General features: G+C 47.6%; 1 protein-coding gene across 5 annotated transcripts in view; it reads left to right on the top strand.

The window, feature by feature from the left end:
* The window catches only part of LOC118381038 (E3 ubiquitin-protein ligase RING2), a 130,709-nt gene that overhangs the window by 64,190 nt on the left and 48,589 nt on the right, over window positions 1-17,930 (top strand). For 2 of the 5 annotated variants that reach the window (XM_052462761.1, XM_052462757.1), the window contains exons 1-2: window positions 10,220-10,313; window positions 11,619-11,714. In XM_052462761.1, coding sequence (XP_052318721.1) covers window positions 11,628-11,714 — 87 coding nt within the window. In that variant the 5' untranslated portion in view covers window positions 10,220-10,313; window positions 11,619-11,627. Of the gene's footprint in view, window positions 1-10,219; window positions 10,314-10,443; window positions 10,463-11,618; window positions 11,715-17,930 lie in introns of those variants that run through there. The other 3 variants (XM_052462758.1, XM_052462759.1, XM_052462760.1) reach the window with 2 other exon arrangements.

The following is a 17,930-nucleotide window of genomic DNA, read 5'->3' as shown; positions in this document are numbered from 1 at the left end:
AAAAGGTGTCTGGTCCTGCTCCTGAAATCTGCTCCTACATTCCTCCCAGTCATCTGTCACAAAGGTGTCTGGTCCTGCTCTGAAATCTGATCCTACATTCCTCCCAGTCATCTGTCACAAAGGTGTCTGGTCCTGCTCCTGAAATCTACTCCTACATTCCTCCCAGTCATCTGTCACAAAGGTGTCTGGTCCTGCTCCTGAAATCTACTCCTACATTCCTCCCAGTCATCTGTCACAAAGGTGTCTGGTCCTGCTCCTGAAAATCTACTCCTGCATTCATCCCAGTCATCAGAAACAGAGCATTGAGGTAGGTGCATGTCTGACATCAATGCGTGTGCAATTATAATAATGTAAAACGCTTTATAATATAAACAAGCTGAGATTATGGTGGACCAGCCTGGCAGGGGCAACGCCAGTCCTCACGCCAGCCCGCTTTTTCTCCATCCCAAGCAAACACAGCTGATTAATCAATTTGCATGTCCTTGCTTGATATGGTCATGGGCATGGATGTGCTGGGGCGGGGCCTTGCTGGAGCTTTGCTGGGGCGGGGCTTTGCTGGGGCAGGGAAGTGCTGCTCAGTCAAACGACCTGTCCTGATCTGTCATAGACGCTAAAAAAACTTTCATGAGCAAGTCTTCCTTCCCGGGCGGCAGCGTAGCCTAGTGGTTAGAGCGTTGGGCGGGTAACCAGAAGGTTGCGAGTTCAAACCCCGAGCTGATAAGGTACAAATCTGTTGTTCTGCCCCTGAACAGGCAGTTAACTGTTCCCAGGTTGTCATTGAAAATAAGAATGTGTTCTTAACTGACTTGCCTGGTTAAATAAAGGTAAAATAAAAAATAAAATTCATGGATTGGCCTCTGTAAAATGGTATAGAATCAGCTTGATCCCTCTGTTGAAGACACTTGGACCTTCTCTTTTCATATTGTCAGTGGTATTGTCAACAAACGCCCCATAAAGAAAATGTGAAGTCAAAACGGGTTCAGCCCCTGGTTCGATCGTGATCTGGCAGAGTTACTCCACCTCAAGAATTGCATTTGGCGAAAGGCTCAGCACACGCATACTCAGGCTGACTAGCTCTCGTTCAGGCAAATGAGAAATAAGTGCTCTCAGGGCTATCCGGAAGGCCAAAGTTAGTTACTTTAAGGAGCAGTTCTCTATCTAACCCCAAGAAGTTCTGGAAAACGGTTAAAGACCTGGAGAATAAACCCTCCTCCTCACAGCTGCCCATGTCCCTTAATGTTGATGATGTGGTTGTTACTGACAAGGAGCACATGTCCCTTAATGTTGATGATGTGGTTGTTACTGACAAGGACCACATGTCCCTTAATGTTGATGATGTGGTTGGTACTGACAAGGACCACATGTCCCTTAATGTTGATGATGTGGTTGTTACTGACAAGAAGCACATGTCCCTTAATGTTGATGATGTGGTTGGTACTGACAAGGACCACATGTCCCTAATGTTGATGATGTGGTTGTTACTGACAAGGAGCACATGTCCCGTAATGTTGATGATGTGGTTGGTACTGACTAGAATCACATGTCCCTTAATGTTGATGATGTGGTTGGTACTGACAAGGAGCACATGTCCCTTAATGATGATGATGTGGTTGTTACTGACAGGAAGCACATGTCTCTTAATGTTGATGATGTGGTTGTTACTGACTAGAAGCACATGGCTGAGCTCTTTAATCACCACTTCATTAAGTCAGGATTCCTATTTTACCTCTGTAGTCTGGTCTCCTTCACCACCAGCAGGTAAACTCCCTCTGTAGTCTGGTCTCCTTCCCCACCAGCAGGTAAACTCCCTCTGTAGTCTGGTCTCCTTCACCACCAGCAGGTAAACTCCCTCTTTACCTCTGTAGTCTGGTCTCCTTCCCCACCAGCAGGTAAACTCCCTCTGTAGTCTGGTCTCCTTCCCCACCAGCAGGTAAACTCCCTCTGTAGTCTGGTCTCCTTCCCACCAGCAGGTAAACTCCCTCTGTAGTCTGGTCTCCTTCCCCACCAGCAGGTAAACTCCCTCTGTAGTCTGGTCTCCTTCCCCACCAGCAGGTAAACTCCTCTGTAGTCTGGTCTCCTTCCCCACCAGCAGGTAAACTCCCTCTGTAGTCTGGTCTCCTTCCCCACCAGCAGGTAAACTCCCTCTTTACCTCTGTAGTCTGGTCTCCTTCCCCACCAGCAGGTAAACTCCCTCTTTACCTCTGTAGTCTGGTCTCCTTCCCCACCAGCAGGTAAACTCCTCTGTAGTCTGGTCTCCTTCCCCACCAGCAGGTAAACTCCCTCTGTAGTCTGGTCTCCTTCACCCCCAGCAGGTAAACTCCCTCTTTACCTCTGTAGTCTGGTCTCCTTCCCCACCAGCAGGTAAACTCCCTCTGTAGTCTGGTCTCCTTCACCCCCAGCAGGTAAACTCCCTCTTTACCTCTGTAGTCTGGTCTCCTTCACCCCAGCAGGTAAACTCCCTCTGTAGTCTGGTCTCCTTCACCACCAGCAGGTAAACTCCCTCTTTACCTCTGTAGTCTGGTCTCCTTCACCCCCAGCAGGTAAACTCCCTCTTTACCTCTGTAGCCTGGTCTCCTTCACCACCAGCAGGTAAACTCCCCTCTGTAGTCTGGTCTCCTTCCCCACCAGCAGGTAAACTCCCTCTGTAGTCTGGTCTCCTTCACCACCAGCAGGTAAACTCCCTCTGTAGTCTGGTCTCCTTCACCACCAGCAGGTAAACTCCCTCTGTAGTCTGGTCTCCTTCCCCACCAGCAGGTAAACTCCCTCTTTACCTCTGTAGTCTGGTCTCCTTCACCACCAGCAGGTAAACTCCCTCTGTAGTCTGGTCTCCTTCACCCCCAGCAGGTAAACTCCCTCTTTACCTCTGTAGTCTGGTCTCCTTCCCCACCAGCAGGTAAACTCCCTCTGTAGTCTGGTCTCCTTCACTACCAGCAGGTAAACTCCCTCTTTACCTCTGTAGTCTGGTCTCCTTCCCCACCAGCAGGTAAACTCCCTCTGTAGTCTGGTCTCCTTCACTACCAGCAGGTAAACTCCTCTGTAGTCTGGTCTCCTTCACCACCAGCAGGTAAACTACCTCTGTAGTCTGGTCTCCTTCCCCACCAGCAGGTAAACTACCTCTGTAGTCTGGTCTCCTTCACCACCAGCAGGTAAACTCCCTCTGTAGTCTGGTCTCCTTCACCACCAGCAGGTAAACTCCTCTTTACCTCTGTAGTCTGGTCTCCTTCACCCCCAGCAGGTAAACTCCTCTTTACCTCTGTAGCCTGGTCTCCTTCACCACCAGCAGGTAAACTCCCTCTGTAGTCTGGTCTCCTTCCCCACCAGCAGGTAAACTCCCTCTGTAGTCTGGTCTCCTTCACCACCAGCAGGTAAACTCCCTCTGTAGTCTGGTCTCCTTCACCACCAGCAGGTAAACTCCCTTTACCTCTGTAGTCTGGTCTCCTTCCCCACCAGCAGGTAAACTCCCTCTGTAGTCTGGTCTCCTTCCCCACCAGCAGGTAAACTCCCTCTTTACCTCTGTAGTCTGGTCTCCTTCACCACCAGCAGGTAAACTCCCTCTTTACCTCTGTAGTCTGGTCTCCTGCCCCACCAGCAGGTAAACTCCCTCTGTAGTCTGGTCTCCTTCACCCCCAGCAGGTAAACTCCCTCTTTACCTCTGTAGTCTGGTCTCCTTCACCACCAGCAGGTAAACTCCCTCTGTAGTCTGGTCTCCTTCACTACCAGCAGGTAAACTCCCTCTGTAGTCTGGTCTCCTTCACCACCAGCAGGTAAACTCCCTCTGTAGTCTGGTCTCCTTCACCACCAGCAGGTAAACTCCCTCTGTAGTCTGGTCTCCTTCACCACCAGCAGGTAAACTCCTCTTTACCTCTGTAGTCTGGTCTCCTTCACCCCCAGCAGGTAAACTCCCTCTGTAGTCTGGTCTCCTTCACCACCAGCAGGTAAACTCCCTTTACCTCTGTAGTCTGGTCTCCTTCACCCCCAGCAGGTAAACTCCCTCTGTAGTCTGGTCTCCTTCACCACCAGCAGGTAAACTCCCTCTTTACCTCTGTAGTCTGGTCTCCTTCACCCCCAGCAGGTAAACTCCCTCTGTAGTCTGGTCTCCTTCACCCCCAGCAGGTAAACTCCCTCTGTAGTCTGGTCTCCTTCACCACCAGCAGGTAAACTCCCTCTTTACCTCTGTAGTCTGGTCTCCTTCCCCACCAGCAGGTAAACTCCTCTTTACCTCTGTAGTCTGGTCTCCTTCACCACCAGCAGGTAAACTCCCTCTTTACCTCTGTAGTCTGGTCTCCTTCCCCACCAGCAGGTAAACTCCCTCTGTAGTCTGGTCTCCTTCACCCCCAGCAGGTAAACTCCTCTGTAGTCTGGTCTCCTTCACCCCCAGCAGGTAAACTCCCTCTGTAGTCTGGTCTCCTTCACCACCAGCAGGTAAACTCCCTCTTTACCTCTGTAGTCTGGTCTCCTTCACCACCAGCAGGTAAACTCCCTCTGTAGTCTGGTCTCCTTCACCACCAGCAGGTAAACTCCCTCTTTACCTCTGTAGTCTGGTCTCCTTCCCCACCAGCAGGTAAACTCCCTCTGTAGTCTGGTCTCCTTCACTACCAGCAGGTAAACTCCTCTGTAGTCTGGTCTCCTTCACCACCAGCAGGTAAACTCCCTCTTTACCTCTGTAGTCTGGTCTCCTTCACCCCCAGCAGGTAAACTCCCTCTGTAGTCTGGTCTCCTTCACCCCCAGCAGGTAAACTCCCTCTGTAGTCTGGTCTCCTTCACCCCAGCAGGTAAACTCCCTCTGTAGTCTGGTCTCCTTCACCCCAGCAGGTAAACTCCCTCTGTAGTCTGGTCTCCTTCCCCACCAGCAGGTAAACTCCCTCTGTAGTCTGGTCTCCTTCCCGACCAGCAGGTAAACTCCCTCTGTAGTCTGGTCTCCTTCACCACCAGCAGGTAAACTCCCTCTTTACCTCTGTAGTCTGGTCTCCTTCCCCACCAGCAGGTAAACTCCCTCTTTACCTCTGTAGTCTGGTCTCCTTCCCCACCAGCAGGTAAACTCCCTCTGTAGTCTGGTCTCCTTCACCACCAGCAGGTAAACTCCCTCTGTAGTCTGGTCTCCTTCCCCACCAGCAGGTAAACTCCCTCTGTAGTCTGGTCTCCTTCACCACCAGCAGGTAAACTCCCTCTGTAGTCTGGTCTCCTTCCCCACCAGCAGGTAAACTCCCTCTGTAGTCTGGTCTCCTTCACCACCAGCAGGTAAACTCCCTCTGTAGTCTGGTCTCCTTCCCCACCAGCAGGTAAACTCCCTCTGTAGCCTGGTCTCCTTCCCCACCAGCAGGCAAACTCCCTCTTTACCTCTGTAGTCTGGTCTCCTTCCCCACCAGCAGGTAAACTCCCTCTGTAGTCTGGTCTCCTTCACCACCAGCAGGTAAACTCCCTCTGTAGTCTAGTCTCCTTCCCCACCAGCAGGTAAACTCCCTCTTTACCTCTGTAGTCTGGTCTCCTTCCCCACCAGCAGGTAAACTCCCTCTGTAGTCTGGTCTCCTTCACCACCAGCAGGTAAACTCCTCTGTAGTCTGGTCTCCTTCACCACCAGCAGGTAAACTCCCTCTGTAGTCTGGTCTCCTTCACCACCAGCAGGTAAACTCCCTCTGTAGTCTGGTCTCCTTCCCCACCAGCAGGTAAACTCCTCTGTAGTCTGGTCTCCTTCACCCCCAGCAGGTAAACTCCTCTTTACCTCTGTAGTCTGGTCTCCTTCCCCACCAGCAGGTAAACTCCTCTGTAGTCTGGTCTCCTTCACCACCAGCAGTGGTTGCTATGTTACCATACCCGGTCTGCTAGGTGGATCATGTTTTAATGCTTTGATGTATTGATTATTGCTGCTGCCTTGGCCAGGTCTCCTGTAAAACAGACTGGGTCTGAATGGTATTTTTCTGGTTAAATAAAAATAAATACAAATTCTCTCTGTAATAAAGCACTTGGACCTACGCCCTCCCAGGCCCTCCCATTACTACACCCCTGCCCCCTCAGACCCTCCCATTACTACACCCCTGCCCTCCCAGACCCTCCCATTACTACACCCCTGCCCCTCAGACCCTCCCATTACTACACCCCTGCCCTCCCAGACCCTCCCATTACTACACCCCTGCACCCCCAGACCCTCCCATTACTACACCCCTGCCCTCCCATGGCTACACCCCAGACCCCCCAGACCCTCCCATGGCTACACCCCAGACCCTCCCAGACCCTCCCATGGCTACACCCCAGAACCTCCCATGGCTACACCCCAGACCCTCCCATGATTGCACCCCAGACCCTCCTATGGCTACACCCCTGCCCTGCCAGACGATCCCATGGCTACACCCCTGCCCTGCCAGAACCTCCCATGGCTACACCCCAGACCCTCCCATGGCTACACCCCAGACCCTCCCATGGCTACTCCCCAGACCCTCCTATGTCTACACCCCAGACCCTCCCATGACTGCCCTGCCAGACCCTCCCATGGCTACACCCCTGCCCAGTCATGTGAAGTCCATAAGGGGCCTCTAATGAATTAATTTCAGTTGATTCCCTTTATATGAACTGTATGTAACTGTGTAAAATCTTTGAAATTGTTGAATGTTGCATTTTATATTTGTTTCTCAGTATAATAACCATCATATCAAAGTAAACTTGTAGTCACAGAATGATATGTAGTGTGGTCCTCCCACGATGACTCAGGGAAACCATGCAGTTTATTACGCAACAGATGAAACAAACGATGAGGAAGGAAAAACTTTGATAAATAACATCAAGACGAAGCAGCTGCGTTATAAGTGAGATGTTGTCTGGAGAAGTGCAGTATTATCATGAGATGTATACTTTGAATACGGAAGAGGAATGGAGGGGAAAAGAGAGGCAGAGGAGGTCTTAGAGAGAGAGAGGCAGAGGAGGTCTGAGAGAGAGAGAGAGAGAGAGAGAGAGAGAGAGAGAGAGAGAGAGAGAGAGAGAGAGAGAGAGAGAGAGAGAGAGAGAGAGAGAGAGAGAGAGAGAGAGAGAGAGAGAGAGAGAGAGAGAGAGAGAGAGAGAGAGAGAGAGAGAGAGAGAGAGAGAGAGAGAGCAGAGGAGGTCTGAGAGAGAGAGAGGCAGAGGAGGTCTGAGAGAGAGAGAGGCAGAGGAGGTCTGAGAGAGAGAGAGAGGCAGAGGAGGTCTGAGAGAGAGAGAGAGGCAGAGGAGGTCTGAGAGAGAGAGAGGCAGAGGAGGTCTGAGAGAGAGAGAGAGGCAGAGGAGGTCTGAGAGAGAGAGAGAGGCAGAGGAGGTCTGAGAGAGAGAGAGAGGCAGAGGAGGTCTGAGAGAGAGAGAGAGGCAGAGGAGGTCTGAGAGAGAGAGAGAGCAGAGGAGGTCTGAGAGAGAGAGAGAGGCAGAGGAGGTCTGAGAGAGAGAGAGAGAGGCAGAGGAGGTCTGAGAGAGAGAGAGAGAGGCAGAGGAGGTCTGAGAGAGAGAGAGAGGCAGAGGAGGTCTGAGAGAGAGAGAGAGGCAGAGGAGGTCTGAGAGAGAGAGAGAGGCAGAGGAGGTCTGAGAGAGAGAGAGGGGGCAGAGGAGGTCTGAGAGAGAGAGAGGGGCAGAGGAGGTCTGAGAGAGAGAGAGGGGCAGAGGAGGTCTGAGAGAGAGAGAGAGAGAGGCAGAGGAGGTCTGAGAGAGAGAGAGAGAGAGAGGCAGAGGAGGTCTGAGAGAGAGAGAGAGGCAGAGGAGGTCAGAGAGAGAGAGAGGCAGAGGAGGTCTGAGAGAGAGAGAGAGGCAGAGGAGGTCAGAGAGAGAGAGGCAGAGGAGGTCTGAGAGAGAGAGAGGCAGAGGAGGTCTGAGAGAGAGAGAGAGAGAGGGGCAGAGGAGGTCTGAGAGAGAGAGAGAGAGGCAGAGGAGGTCTGAGAGAGAGAGAGAGAGAGGCAGAGGAGGTCTGAGAGAGAGAGAGAGGCAGAGGAGGTCTGAGAGAGAGAGGCAGAGGAGGTCTGAGAGAGGGAGGAAGAGGGTGATCTTGAGTCTGTTAAAATGGCAGAAGAAAGGGAGATGTTTGTTAAAGAAGAATGGTAGAAAGTTTAAGCAGGAGGGAGCTTGAAGACAGGAGGAGAAATGGAAGTGAAGGAGGGTCAAGTATCAGAGGTGGTACGTGCTGTAAAGTTATCGGAGCCCGAGGCTTGCAGCTAGGGTCAGGATAAAGATGAGTAAGCACTCACAAACTTCTACAGATGCACAATCGAGAGCATGCTGGCACGGCAACTGCTCCGCCCTCAACCATAAGGCTCTCCAGAAGGTAGTGAGGTCTGCACAACGCATCACCGGGGCAAACTACCTGCCCTCCAGGACACCTACAACACCCGATGTTACAGGAAGGCCATAAAGATCATCAAGGACATCAACCACCCGAGCCACTGCCTGTTCACCCCGCTATCATCCAGAAGGCGAGGTCAGTACAGGTGCATCAAAGCTGGGACCGAGAGACTGAAAAACAGCTTCTATCTCAAGGCCATCAGACTGTTAAACAGCCACCACTAACATTGAGTGGCTGCTGCCAACACACTGACATTGACACTGACCCAACTCCAGCCACTTTAATAATGGGAATTGATGGGAAATTATGTAAATATATCACTAGCCACTTTAAACAATGCTACCTTATATAATGTTACTTACCCTACATTATTCATCTCATATGCATATGTATATACTGTACTCTATATCATTGACTGCATCCTTATGTAATACATGTATCACTAGCCACTTTAACTATGCCACTTTGTTTACTTTGTCTACATACTCATCTCATATGTATATACTGTACTCGATACCATCTACTGTATGCTGCTCTGTACCATCACTCATTCATATATCCTTATGTACATATTCTTTATCCCCTTACACTGTGTATAAGACAGTAGTTTTGGAATTGTTAGTTAGATTACTTGTTGGTTATCACTGCATTGTCGGAACTAGAAGCACAAGCATTTCGCTACACTCGCATTAACATCTGCTAACCATGTGTATGTGACAAATAAAATTTGATTTGATTTGATTTGAATTTGGGGCAAGAGATGTGAATTTTGATAATTGGGGTAGAGGTACATATGAAAGTTAGCCAACTAAAGGGGAAGATTCCCGGTGTTTGTGATGCTCGTTGTTTGGTGCAACGCAGACAGGGTGGCGCGAGTGGTGAAACAGTGGACTTGTCTGTTCTTTTGAGTTTAGATGTTGAGTCAAAAGCTCGTACAGGATAACTTGTATAGCCTAACATCACCTGTATGAGCTTTTGTGCTGAATACATTTACGTTGTTACAGGTGTCAAGCTTATGGGCATGTAGCAGCAGTGTGTAGGAGAGAGGTTCCTAGATGTGTGAAGTGTACAGAAGGGCATGAGACAAAGGAATGTGTAGCATTGGAGAAAGTATGTGTTAATTGTAGCGGTGCCCATGGGGCTGGGGATCAGAAATGTCCCGTGCGAGAGAGGCAAGTTGAGGTTTCCAGGGTTAGAGTAGTGCAAAAGTTGTCTTGATGATCGATACTTGGCTGCCTTTTGACAAATACAAATAACATCGCTCTTATCCATAATAACCTCATCATATAGGTAGCCTCTCCGCACTGTATCAGAGCTGTTGGCTAGAGTGCCGTTTTTGTTACCAAACCGTCAGTAGAGCTAACAATGACATTTAATTTGTATTTTTAATTTGATACATGGGAATTTAAAATGTATATTTATGTGCACTACATAATCACCCACCACCTTTTATCGCAAAAAGTCCGTTTGATCGAAACATCTCTATTGAAAAAATGTGCATATTGTGTTATGCAGATGTTTGAATATCCGTATGAATATCTGTCGCAAATTATTTGGAAACCTAGCTAATGAAAATAAATATATTAAAAAATAGAAGGCAATCTGGAGCTTCAACTGGGACAATTCCAGCAAAGGATACATCGGATATGCTGTGAACAACAGGCAAAACTCCGATATAAAGTATTTGTTCTCAAAGTTGCCAGGATGTCACGTGTCCTACATATATCGGTACACTTGTAACAACCTAAGCATAACGAAACGTATATTTGATCAAATAAGCCCATACATTATTTTGTCAATAAAACTCGGTGCTCTCTCGTTGACCTCCATACAAAAACGAATCGCTTGATGAGCGGAAACAAGAAAAAAACGTCGCCTGCTGGAGAAGGCAAATTTTATGATTATTTTTGTCGGCCAGTTTGCCTACATTTCCCGAAACCCACTGCGACGGCAAAAACATCCGCCATATTGAAATCGCCAGAACGGGAACGCGCTGGCTGCATAGTCTGTATCCACAACACAGCATGTAAGTACATAAACAAAACACGTTTCGGTGATATTTGATAGTTTTTTTCAGCTTTCATAGCGAGACGACTACAGTAACGATAAAACGGGTGAATTAGCTAATGGTACATCTGAAGAATAGATCGTATATTAGTGCCTCGTTGATTGGTGGTGAGGCTCCGTTGTAGCTACTGTAGCTAACCTTTAGTTAGCCGGATAACCTGTCTTTCTGTTGGGGGCGGGGGGTTTCTAGTGCAGAATAATATACATAAAACAACATATCGTGTTGCGCATAGGCATTATGCATAGATATGATTCGAAGTAAAACAAAAATCAAACGTTCAGGGCTATATAGTAGCTTTTTATCCAGGCGATTCTGTATGCGCACATCTGTAACGTTAGCAGCTATAATTCAACACAAAGACAAATGCTCTGCTAATGCTGTGCTAATGCTCTGCTAATGCTCTGCTAATGCTGTGCTAATGCTGTGCTAGCACTGCTAGCTCTGCTAATGCTGTGCTAATGCTCTGCTAATGCTGTGCTAATGCTGTGCTAGCACTGCTAGCTCTGCTAATGGTGTGCTAGCAAGCTAATAATGCATTGTTCCACTGTCAGGGACATACAACTGGATATATAAAATACATTCATTTTTAAGACCGTTGCCTCCCAAAATAGATTAAAGTATTAATTGGTATGATTGTACTCCGGGTTGCTAGCTAATGTAATGTGCTTTTGGAGGCAAAATAAATAAATATATATATTTATATATAGATATGAATCCTAGCTAACTGTCAAACCAGATGCTGTCGAAGGGAAATTCCATGGTAACAGAGTGATGCCGAGACTCTGATTTTTATCTTTAAAAGGTTATGTCAAACTGAAACCAATGATGGCACATTTAAGACAAGTCTAAGCCAAAGCCTAAGCACTCAATGTACATTGACCTCTTTTTAACAATTTCCACAGAAAATGTAACAAAATCACATTTCACATTTGAAGAACAGTGCAGATTCAATGTTTGGTAACATAAATAATGAGAGTTTTGTGCTGTTGGTTCCGTCATTCTGTTACCAAACTTTGCATCTGCAACAAAACAGTCATTTGACATCACTGCAATGTTTAAGTTATTTTTGTTTTCCAGTCCCGGATGATCTAATTTACCTATCTTATCAGGCTTCTCTGTTTCTCTTTTCTGCACATGAAATCAAAACATTTTGTTAAACAGTGCTGACCAAAAGTAAGCATCTGTAAGAGGGACGGGGAGAGAGAGAGAGACGGATGTGTTTTTGATCCATTTTAATTATGATAATGTTTTTTTTTATTCCAGATTGGGACTATGACGCAGACAGTGCAGACGAACGGGGTGCAACCCCTCAGTAAGACCTGGGAACTCAGTCTGTATGAGTTACAGAGGACTCCACAGGTAGGGACCACATTTAATGTAACACCTCAGTCTGTATGAGCTACAGAGGACTCCACAGGTAGGGACCACATTTATTGTAACACCTTAGTCTGTATGAGTTACAGAGGACTCCACAGGTAGGGACCACATTTAATGTAACACCTCAGTCTGTATGAGCTACAGAGGATTCCATAGGTAGTTACTTTAGTTTAAAGTTCATAATGTAGATTTGAGAGTTTGTCACAGATCAGGGTTCATATAGTGCATTCGGATAAGTAATCCTTAAGTAATCCTTCTCACCCCCCCCTAAAAGATTTAGATGCACTATTGTAAAGTGGCTGTTCCACTGGATGTCATAAGGTGAATGCACCAATTTGTAAGTCGCTCTGGATAAGAGCGTCTGCTAAATGACTTAAATGTAAATGTAAATGTAATGGAAAGTATTCAGACCCCTTGACTTTTCCGCATTTAGTTATGTTACAGCCCTATTATAAAATGTATATATATTTTTTACGTCCCCCATCAATCTACACACAATACCCCATAATGACAAAGCAAAAACTGGTTTTTAGACAGTTTTGCTAAGTATTCAAAATAAAAAAGACAAGGACAACCATCTCTGCAGCACTCCACCAACCAGGCATTTATGATAGAGTGGCCAGATGGAAGCCGCTCTTCAGTAAAAGGCACATGACAGTCCACTTGGAGTTTGCCAAAAGGCACCTAAAAGGGACTCTCAGACCATGAGATACAAGATTCTCTGGTCTGATGAAACCAAGATTGAACTCTTTGCCCTGAATGTCACGCGTCACGTCTGGAGGAAACCTGGTACCTTCCCTTCGGTGAAGCATGGTGGTGGGAGCATCACGCTGTGGGTGTGTTTTTCAGAGGCGGGGACTGGGAGACTAGTCAGGATCAAGGGAAAGATGAACAGAGCAATGTACAGAGAGATCCTTGATGAAAACCAGCTCCAAAGCGCTCAGGACCTCAGACTGGGGCGACGGTTCGCGGTAATACGGTCTAATCAGCGGTAGGGTGGTAATACGGTCTAATCAGTGGTAGGGTGGTAATACGGTCTAATCAGTGGTAGGGTGGTAATACGGTCTAATCAGTGGTAGGGAGGTAATACGGTCTAATCAGTGGTAGGGAGGTAATACGGTCTAATCAGTGGTAGAGTGGTAATACGGTCTAATCAGCGGTAATACGGTCTAATCAGCAGTAGGGAGGTAATACGGTCTAATCAGCGGTAGGGTGGTAATACGGTCTAATCAGTGGTAGGGTGGTAATACGGTCTAATCAGTGGTAGGGTGGTAATACGGTCTAATCAGTGGTAGGGTGGTAATACGGTCTAATCAGTGGTAGGGAGGTAATACGGTCTAATCAGTGGTAGGGTGGTAATACGGTCTAATCAGTGGTAGGGTGGTAATACGGTCTAATCAGCGGTAGGGAGGTAATACGGTCTAATCAGTGGTAATACGGTCTAATCAGCGGTAGGGTGGTAATACGGTCTAATCAGTGGTAGGGTGGTAATACGGTCTAATCAGTGGTAGGGTGGTAATACGGTCTAATCAGCGGTAGGGTGGTAATACGGTCTAATCAGTGGTAATACGGTCTAATCAGTGGTAGGGTGGTAATACGGTCTAATCAGTGGTAGGGAGGTAATACGGTCTAATCAGTGGTAATACGGTCTAATCAGTGGTAGGGTGGTAATACGGTCTAATCAGTGGTAGGGAGGTAATACGGTCTAATCAGTGGTAGGGAGGTAATACGGTCTAATCAGTGGTAGGGTGGTAATACGGTCTAATCAGTGGTAGGGAGGTAATACGGTCTAATCAGCGGTAGGGAGGTAATACGGTCTAATCAGTGGTAGGGAGGTAATACGGTCTAATCAGTGGTAATACGGTCTAATCAGTGGTAGGGTGGTAATACGGTCTAATCAGCGGTAATACGGTCTAATCAGCGGTAGGGTGGTAATACGGTCTAATCAGTGGTAGGGTGGTAATACGGTCTAATCAGTGGTAGGGAGGTAATACGGTCTAATCAGTGGTAGGGTGGTAATACGGTCTAATCAGCGGTAATACGGTCTAATCAGCAGTAGGGAGGTGATACGGTCTAATCAGCGGTAGGGTGGTAATACGGTCTAATCAGTGGTAGGGTGGTAATACGGTCTAATCAGCGGTAATACGGTCTAATCAGCGGTAGGGTGGTAATACGGTCTAATCAGTGGTAATACGGTCTAATCAGCGGTAGGGTGGTAATACGGTCTAATCAGTGGTAGGGTGGTAATACGGTCTAATCAGTGGTAATACGGTCTAATCAGCGGTAGGGTGGTAATACGGTCTAATCAGTGGTAGGGTGGTAATACGGTCTAATCAGTGGTAGGGTGGTAATACGGTCTAATCAGTGGTAATACGGTCTAATCAGCGGTAGGGTGGTAATACGGTCTAAACAGCGGTAGGGTGGTAATACGGTCTAATCAGTGGTAGGGTGGTAATACGGTCTAATCAGTGGTAGGGAGGTAATACGGTCTAATCAGTGGTAATACGGTCTAATCAGTGGTAGGGTGGTAATACGGTCTAATCAGTGGTAGGGTGGTAATACGGTCTAATCAGTGGTAGGGAGGTAATACGGTCTAATCAGTGGTAGGGTGGTAATACGGTCTAATCAGTGGTAGGGGTGGTAATACGGTCTAATCAGTGGTAGGGAGGTAATACGGTCTAATCAGTGGTAATACGGTCTAATCAGTGGTAATACGGTCTAATCAGTGGTAATACGGTCTAATCAGCGGTAGGGTGGTAATACGGTCTAATCAGTGGTAGGGAGGTAATACGGTCTAATCAGCGGTAGGGTGGTAATACGGTCTAATCAGCGGTAGGGTGGTAATACGGTCTAATCAGTGGTAATACGGTCTAATCAGTGGTAGGGTGGTAATACGGTCTAATCAGCGGTAGGGTGGTAATACGGTCTAATCAGCGGTAGGGTGGTAATACGGTCTAATCAGTGGTAGGGAGGTAATACGGTCTAATCAGTGGTAGGGAGGTAATACGGTCTAATCAGTGGTAGGGTGGTAATACGGTCTAATCAGTGGTAGGGAGGTAATACGGTCTAATCAGTGGTAGGGAGGTAATACGGTCTAATCAGTGGTAGGGTGGTAATACGGTCTAATCAGTGGTAGGGTGGTAATACGGTCTAATCAGTGGTAGGGTGGTAATACGGTCTAATCAGCGGTAGGGTGGTAATACGGTCTAATCAGTGGTAGGGTGGTAATACGGTCTAAACAGCGGTAGGGTGGTAATACGGTCTAATCAGTGGTAGGGTGGTAATACGGTCTAAACAGCGGTAGGGTGGTAATACGGTCTAAACAGTGGTAGGGTGGTAATACGGTCTAAACAGTGGTAGGGTGGTAATACGGTCTAAACAGCGGTAGGGTGATAATACGGTCTAAACAGCGGTAGGGTGGTAATACGGTCTAAACAGCGGTAGGGTGGTAATACGGTCTAAACAGTGGTAGGGTGGTAATACGGTCTAAACAGTGGTAGGGTGGTAATACGGTCTAAACAGTGGTAGGGTGGTAATACGGTCTAATCAGCGGTAGGGTGGTAATACGGTCTAATCAGCGGTAGGGTGGTAATACGGTCTAAACAGCGGTAGGGTGGTAATACGGTCTAAACAGCGGTAGGGTGGTAATACGGTCTAAACAGCGGTAGGGTGGTAATACGGTCTAAACAGCGGTAGGGTGGTAATACGGTCTAAACAGTGGTAGGGTGGTAATACGGTCTAATCAGCGGTAGGGTGGTAATACGGTCTAATCAGTGGTAGGGTGGTAATACGGTCTAATCAGCGGTAATACGGTCTAATCAGCGGTAGGGTGGTAATACGGTCTAATCAGTGGTAGGGTGGTAATACGGTCTAATCAGTGGTAGGGAGGTAATACGGTCTAATCAGTGGTAGGGTGGTAATACGGTCTAATCAGTGGTAGGGTGGTAATACGGTCTAATCAGCGGTAATACGGTCTAATCAGCGGTAGGGAGGTAATACGGTCTAATCAGCGGTATGGTGGTAATACGGTCTAAACAGCGGTAGGGTGGTAATACGGTCTAATCAGTGGTATGGTGGTAATACGGTCTAAACAGCGGTAGGGTGGTAATACGGTCTAAACAGCGGTAGGGAGGTAATACGGTCTAATCAGTGGTAGGGTGGTAATACGGTCTAATCAGTGGTAGGGTGGTAATACGGTCTAATCAGTGGTAGGGAGGTAATACGGTCTAATCAGTGGTAGGGAGGTAATACGGTCTAATCAGCGGTAGGGAGGTAATACGGTCTAATCAGTGGTAGGGTGGTAATACGGTCTAATCAGTGGTAGGGTGGTAATACGGTCTAATCAGCGGTAGGGTGGTAATACGGTCTAATCAGTGGTAGGGTGGTAATACGGTCTAATCAGTGGTAGGGTGGTAATACGGTCTAATCAGTGGTAGGGTGGTAATACGGTCTAATCAGTGGTAGGGTGGTAATACGGTCTAATCAGTGGTAGGGTGGTAATACGGTCTAATCAGCGGAAGGGAGGTAATACGGTCTAATCATCGGTAATACGGTCTAATCAGCGGTAGGGAGGTAATACGGTCTAATCAGTGGTAATACGGTCTAATCAGCGGTAGGGAGGTAATACGGTCTAATCAGTGGTAGGGAGGTAATACGGTCTAATCAGTGGTAGGGTGGTAATACGGTCTAATCAGCGGTAGGGAGGTAATACGGTCTAATCATCGGTAATACGGTCTAATCAGTGGTAGGGTGGTAATACGGTCTAATCAGTGGTAGGGAGGTAATACGGTCTAATCAGTGGTAGGGTGGTAATACGGTCTAATCAGTGGTAGGGAGGTAATACGGTCTAATCAGCGGTAGGGTGGTAATACGGTCTAATCAGTGGTAGGGTGGTAATACGACCTAATCAGCGGTAGGGTGGTAATACGGTCTGATCAGTGGTAGGGTGGTAATACGGTCTAATCAGTGGTAATACGGTCTAATCAGCGGTAGGGTGGTAATACGGTCTAATCAGTGGTAGGGAGGTGATACGGTCTAATCAGTGGTAGGGTGGTAATACGGTCTAATCAGTGGTAGGGAGGTAATACGCTCTAATCAGCGGTAGGGAGGTAATATGGTCTAATCAGCGGTAGGGAGGTAATACGGTCTAATCATCGGTAGGGTGGTAATACGGTCTAATCAGTGGTAGGGTGGTAATACGGTCTAATCAGTGGTAGGGTGGTAATACGGTCTAATCAGCGGTAGGGTGGTAATACGGTCTAATCAGCGGTAGGGTGGTAATACGGTCTAATCAGTGGTAGGGAGGTAATACGGTCTAATCAGCGGTAGGGTGGTAATACGGTCTAATCAGTGGTAGGGTGGTAATACGGTCTAATCAGTGGTAGGGTGGTAATACGGTCTAATCAGTGGTAGGGTGGTAATACGGTCTAATCAGTGGTAGGGTGGTAATACGGTCTAATCAGTGGTAGGGTGGTAATACGGTCTAATCAGTGGTAGGGTGGTAATACGGTCTAATCAGTGGTAGGGTGGTAATACGGTCTAATCAGTGGTAGGGTGGTAATACGGTCTAATCAGTGGTAGGGTGGTAATACGGTCTAATCAGTGGTAGGGAGGTAATACGGTCTAATCAGTGGTAGGGAGGTAATACGGTCTAATCAGCGGTAGGGTGGTAATACGGTCTAATCAGCGGTAGGGTGGTAATACGGTCTAATCAGTGGTAGGGAGGTAATACGGTCTAATCAGTGGTAGGGAGGTAATACGGTCTAATCAGTGGTAGGGTGGTAATACGGTCTAATCAGCGGTAATACGGTCTAATCAGCGGTAGGGAGGTAATACGGTCTAATCAGTGGTAGGGTGGTAATACGGTCTAATCAGTGGTAGGGTGGTAATACGGTCTAATCAGCGGTAGGGAGGTAATACGGTCTAATCAGTGGTAATACGGTCTAATCAGCGGTAGGGAGGTAATACGGTCTAATCAGTGGTAGGGTGGTAATACGGTCTAATCAGTGGTAGGGTGGTAATACGGTCTAATCAGTGGTAGGGAGGTAATACGGTCTAATCAGTGGTAGGGTGGTAATACGGTCTAATCAGCGGTAGGGAGGTAATACGGTCTAATCAGCGGTAGGGTGGTAATACGGTCTAATCAGTGGTAGGGTGGTAATACGGTCTAATCAGTGGTAGGGTGGTAATACGGTCTAA

Source organism: Oncorhynchus keta, chromosome 15 (assembly GCF_023373465.1).
Source record: "Oncorhynchus keta strain PuntledgeMale-10-30-2019 chromosome 15, Oket_V2, whole genome shotgun sequence".
NCBI classification, from domain to species: Eukaryota; Metazoa; Chordata; class Actinopteri; order Salmoniformes; family Salmonidae; genus Oncorhynchus; species Oncorhynchus keta.
The sequence above is the reverse complement of the archived record's forward strand: the minus strand, read 5'-3'. Positions and strand labels throughout refer to the sequence as shown.